Below are 5,810 nucleotides of genomic sequence, written 5' to 3' on the forward strand. Positions count from 1 at the left end.
ACACACACACACACACACACACACGTGTGTCTACATTAAAGCAGGAGTTCTGGCCGGTACTGTCGGTGTGGGCTGTTAACGCCTTCGCTCACGGCTCATTCCTCGTCAACTCAGGGTTGCTTGACCATCTCAGATTCTCTTGAACCTTTGTAGGAATGATTTTCAGCATGTGAGACTGACATCTGTTCATTTCTAGCTGAAGTTCCAACATTATTATAATTTTTCAGTCAATGGGAATTTTCCAGAAATCTCTCCATGAGTTAGAAGGGTTAGGGTTGTGGTTGAACCAGATGCTTCTGGAAGTATACGTCCTCGAGTCATCCAGTTTTCAGGAGACGTTCAGAGATTTCTGGTGAATGCAGCAAATACTGGCACTTGTGACTCATTTTTTTACTTAAGACAAATTCAGGATTTGTTCAAAAATTGCAAATGAAGTGAATTTTCAAAAAAATGAAAAAATATCTCTCATACATGAGATATGGAAGTCTCCATAGCAAGGATGGGCGGCTGTGGCTCAGCTGGTGGAGCAGGTCAATGATGGGAAGGTCGGCGGTTTGATTCCTGTAGCCTGTGTCATGGTCGTCGTGTCCTTGGCCAAGACCCTTCACCACCTGCCTGGTGTGGATGCGTATGGATGGACTGTTGAGGTGGTGGTCGGAGGGCAGGATGGCAGCCAGGCCTCTGCCAGTCTGCCCCATTGTGGCTACAACCGGAGCGACCACCACCGGATGAATAACTGACAGTGTTCAGCGTCTCTGAGTGTCTAGAAAAGCGCTGAATAAACCTGATCTGTTATTATTATTATTATACTGTAACTTGGCACACAAGCAGACGATACTTCCGTCTCCTGCTAAAGTTCGTCAGCCTGCCCATGGCTCAAAATGTCCAGCTGGCCATTTGGAAGTTAATGACTTGTTCACCTGTGTCACCTTCCATTGGCTCTAATTCCCATTTCTACCAACACGAACGTTTTCTAAGCATCAGTAGTTTCATTCAGATGTTATTGTCACGATGAACTTGATCAAACAGATCCTATGTGTTCGACATATATTTTTCCTAGTTTTTCGAAAATCCATTTTATTTGTAATTTTTGACCAAAGCCTGAATTTGAGGTCTTAAGCAAAAAATTCTGTCTTGATTTCCAGATCTGCTGCATTTACCAGAAACCTCTGAACATCTGAAAATTTGAAGACTCTTGGACATATATTTCAAGGTATATGGACATCTTAAGTCAGAACCAGAACCCTTTAATGTCACTATACCAAAAACAGTACAACGATCCCCTTCAGTGCAAAGAACAGCGATCAATGAACAGATGAAAGCACGACGTCTGTCGAGCCTAGAGGTGTATATAAAAAATAAACAAGTGACAACAGGTATAAAATGGACGTAAATGTGAGTATTTACAACAGCAGCGAGGAACGGAGGTACCTGACCAAGGCTTGTGGCAGATTACGCCTGAGTGACATGTTATATATAATATATATATATATAAGCTGAGAGAGGATTCACAGGAACGCTGGTGGGAGTGGACCAGTGTCTGTGGGCATTCAGGGCGGTCATGGCTCTGGGGGAACTGTTTTAGTCTGTTGGTCTGGACCTGATGCACCTGCAGCGCCTGGCTGAGGGCAACAGGTCAGCATACGGGACCCAGGACGTGAGCTGTCCTTCATGATGTTTCTTGCCCTGCTGAGGCAGCGGGAAGCGTAAATGTGCATCAGTGAGGGGAGAGGCCAACCAGCGACCTTCTGAGCTGCTTCAATCACCCTCTGAAGCCTCCTCCTGCCGCCTCGGTGCAGCTGTACAGTACGTCAGCAGGCTCCCAGTGGCAGATTTACTGAAAGTTTCCACTGGGTGACAAATTATGGAACTGTTGGAATTTCAGCTAAAATATGGGCAGAAGTCAGTTTCAGATGCCAAAGATCATTCCTACAAGGTTTCAAGAGCTTGTGAGGCGGTCGAGCAGCTGACCTCCCAGAATGTCACTGAGCTTTTTGTGGTTTGCTGGAGAAACAGAAGCAGCTCCTAATACTCACACAGCAGCAGCTGATGCTGAGGGACTCACCTGCTCCACGTTGTACCCATGTTTCTCTTTGGCGATAGCGATGTACTCATCCACTGTGGACACACACACACTGTGTTAGCTGGCTGTGATCTGAGAACCTGATAGAGGACTACAGCTGTGTCCAAACAGCCACAGAAGACTGAATCAAGTGAACTTACATTTTGAGTCCACGATGGTGTGATACGGAGACCAAACCAGCATCCCTCCGCTGTCTTTCTCTGTGTACTTGGTGGAACCTGAGAGTGTTCACAGAAAACAGCACAAACCAGAACTCTTGTTAAGTTAACCCTAATGTTCAGGGTCTCTGACAGCTTTACACAGCAAATGCATTCTCCTCATCATTCCTCTGTGTCGCTCTGAAGGGACACACAGCACTATTCTGTCATTGACGGTGGGATTATGGGAAATGTAGGAACACGTTTGATCATATGTCACCTAAAGTCAGGATACAACTGTCATTTTAAATTTGTCTTCAACACATCCAGAAATGTTGTTGGAGTAAAATTCTCAGTCATAGTAATTCCACTTCATGCTTTTTCTTCATGACTCTTCTGTCTGTGGGGTTTCTGCAGAACGTTGTGCCAACAGGTCGCCTCCAGGACGTCGTGTTGCACTAAACATCTGCTCCACGCTCGCTTTGTCTTATTCTGAATGTCTGAAATGTTTTGTCTTGCTTTGACACATTCCTCTGTTATAATACAGAGCAACACAAACCTGAAGGTCGTTTTGTATTTCCAGAATTTATGTATGAGAGAAATGAGTCCCAACTTTGCTTTACAGTGAAGACAGCAGTAGATCTGTTCTGTGAGCAGCAGACGTCTAGAAAGCCGAAATGATAAACTGTACATCCTCCTCCTACCTGTTGGTGTGTCGTGAAAGTCAAATACTTCCTTCTCCCACACAACTGTGTTGATGATGCCACTGGATGGGACTCTATTGTAACGTGCTGGCGAGCGCTAACGCTACGTAGCATTGGCTAAAACACTGATGCTTTGTTTTATGGTCAGCTGGAAAACACACAATCGTTTTCATCCATAAGTTTAATTTGTAGTTTCTGTGACTGAATATGACTGATTGTGTTTTGCTGTGTTCACTGATTACCGTCTACTGTCTTGTTAAACTGGCAATGAGAAACAACAGATGTCAGAAGAGAAGAAATAAGTCCCTGAACAACAGTGTCCGACTGGACCTGGTGGAAACCTGCACATCTGATATGAAGGAGGCATTCTCACTGAATATGTGACTCTGTGCAGGTCTGTGTATGCAAAGGTTGTTTGTTGGACGTGGTTCAGTGAAGGTTGTATTATTTGTAAAATGTCTTTTTGTGCAAATGGAGTTTTTACAGCATGTTCACGAAGGTACCAACAAGTTAGAACCAGAATGTAAATGATCCCTGGCTGCGTTTGCCTTTTGAGTCAGTACCGTCCTGCAATCTGTGGCATTGTTTGAGTCTTTCTGCTTGTAGGACTGGTGTGGCTCAGGATGGGGAGCAGAAAAAAGTCTGCACAGATCTGAGACCTCTTTCTGCTGATCTCTGGCTGCCGCATGTGAAGCTGTCAAAGTCAAACTCGTGTGGAGTCTCTTCATTCAGTGTCCTGGCCATGTGGCTAACGCTAGCTAGCAGCGGTCTGCAGATGTCACACTGATGTCAGCACAAACAGTGGAGATGGATGAAGGAGACACGTTAAGTTTCTGTTCAATCATCATTAAACTGCCGTCTGAGTTCATCCGTGTGTGGCTGCATGAATACGCTCATCAGCTTCAAACTGAAATCAGAATGTGAAACAGTGCAACTTGCACATTGCTCAGGTGTTTAGGATATACCTGACCAGGATTTGTTTACCTTCTATCGTCAATACTTTACTTAATCTATTGGAGAATAATGCTGCTCCTGACTGTCAGGGCTTGTTCACACAAAGGCTAAAGGTAATATTACTCTAAATGGAGAGACGACTGCTTTCATATTTTAACCCTAATTATTCAACCTGAGACAGGCACAGCTTCTGTGAGAACTATTCTGTCACTGATGTAACTAAACAGAGATAATAAATACATGGACATCATCCTCAGACTGTCCAGGAGGTCGGATTTCACATCTGGTACCAAAACAACTAGAAATACTGAGCAAAGCTTTGGAACAGTTTGATGTCTAAATGATGTTCAGCTGTCATATGAAATAACAACAAATAATACATTTTCCAAATGTCCGTGGTACTGACGCCTTTAGAAGTGATGCAGGACGTTTTTACTGCAGATAAACTCTAAACTCACACAAAGACCTTAAAAAACCTTCAAACACATCCGTGGTCACCAGAAAGCGTGTCTGCCATGAAGCCCATCGAGGGCATTTAGTTGTTATACTAATTGGAACAGTTGTGTTGGTCACTTGTTGAATGCGGCAGAACCTTGACTTTCCAAGATCCAATCTCAGAAGATCACTTCTGAATCAGAACCGACTCACTGTGGACTGAGAGGACACGGCTTCATCCAGCACTCAGGCTGACATCAGACTTGGTTTGTTGAAGTATTTCACTCTGATCACATCTCGCTCACATCGTCTCAACGGCTGAAACGCTTCCTTCATCAGTGGTCAGCAGCCAGACGATGAAGTGCTGACCACGTCTCACACGTTCACACACTGTTGGTATCAGTACCTTCAGTGGGTCTAGTCAGGGAATTGAGGACTGTTGGCTGGACAGAACCAGATGTCATGTTGGTTTCTGGACAATTTAAAGGTGGTTATTCCAACTCTGGATCTTATCTACAACACAGTTCTGGTGCAGGTCGAGATCAGAAAGTTACTGCTGCTTATTTAAAGCAGGATCGTTGTTTCAGGTAGTGGGAGGATGAACACCAGATCAATGTCACTCAGCCCATTTCATACATTCATTCATGTCACTAGGAGTGAGTGAGGAGCTGAGGTAGCCTCGGTCTGGTTCGGAGGGCTTCTCTCCACAGAACCACACCGTCCTGCTGCTCAGTAACGCTCTGGGATGTAGACTACAGCCGCAGACGGAGTTTGGATCCATCAACACACTGACATGAAGCTCTGAGTTACTGGACATGAACCGAGGCTACCACCGTCCGCCACTCAGCTACACGCCAGTAAAACCAGTGAAACCAGAGAAACCTCACCGGGCTCAAACTCAGGAATGTTGGCCTGATAGTCGGCTCCGACCCGCATCCCCACATCTGCAAAACACAAACAGCAAACACAGGAGACGCTTTATTGGACCCGTCCCGGTGGAAACGCGGGCAGAGCCGCGACCAGAGGTGTTCGAGGCTATACTCGCCGTGTTCGTCGTCGCTGCCGCTTTCGTCAGAAAAATGTCCGTTAGAAGCGTTGGACGGACTCTTGGTGCCGTTCGAGCGACCTTTCCCCAAATAATCCGAGCCTTTATCCATCATCCCCGGCATCTCTGCGCTCTGATTCCCGGTTTTTAGCTGCTGAGTCGGAACAGAAAATGTCAGCAGGAGCTGGACGCCTTTCTCCTGCGCTTCGCTCCGCCGCCGCAGCTCCGTCCGTGTCGCTGCAGCGCTCTGCTGCGCGCTCACGCCGTGTTTACGCGCTCACTTCCTGCTGCAACACTTCGGTGTAACGACGGCGCAGTGTCGTCTGTGTTCTCTACATCTTCATATCGTGTTGTTTCCTCTGAGGGAACGGTTCGCCTTGTTACAGTGGTACCCGCAGGGGTCTATCCAACGCGGCGGAAGGCTTTTTACGCACCGTGGGGAGGCAGTGCGA

The 5,810-nt window shown here is 46.2% G+C and overlaps 1 protein-coding gene across 1 annotated transcript in view; it reads right to left on the bottom strand.

The window, feature by feature from the left end:
• rcor3 (REST corepressor 3) overlaps nucleotides 1-5,555 on the bottom strand; it is a 15,702-nt gene extending 10,147 nt beyond the window's left edge. The window contains exons 1-4 of the mRNA XM_008298018.1: nucleotides 5,359-5,555; nucleotides 5,201-5,257; nucleotides 2,224-2,301; nucleotides 2,066-2,118 (exon numbers count right to left, since the gene is read on the bottom strand). Of these exons, the coding sequence (XP_008296240.1) occupies nucleotides 2,066-2,118; nucleotides 2,224-2,301; nucleotides 5,201-5,257; nucleotides 5,359-5,482 (312 nt within the window). The 5' untranslated portion in view covers nucleotides 5,483-5,555. The remainder of the gene's footprint in view (nucleotides 1-2,065; nucleotides 2,119-2,223; nucleotides 2,302-5,200; nucleotides 5,258-5,358) is intronic.
• Between the last annotated feature and the right edge of the window lie 255 nt (nucleotides 5,556-5,810).

Source organism: Stegastes partitus, unplaced genomic scaffold (genome assembly GCF_000690725.1).
Source record: "Stegastes partitus isolate 25-593 unplaced genomic scaffold, Stegastes_partitus-1.0.2 Scaffold1271, whole genome shotgun sequence".
In the NCBI taxonomy this organism is placed as follows: Eukaryota; Metazoa; Chordata; class Actinopteri; family Pomacentridae; genus Stegastes; species Stegastes partitus.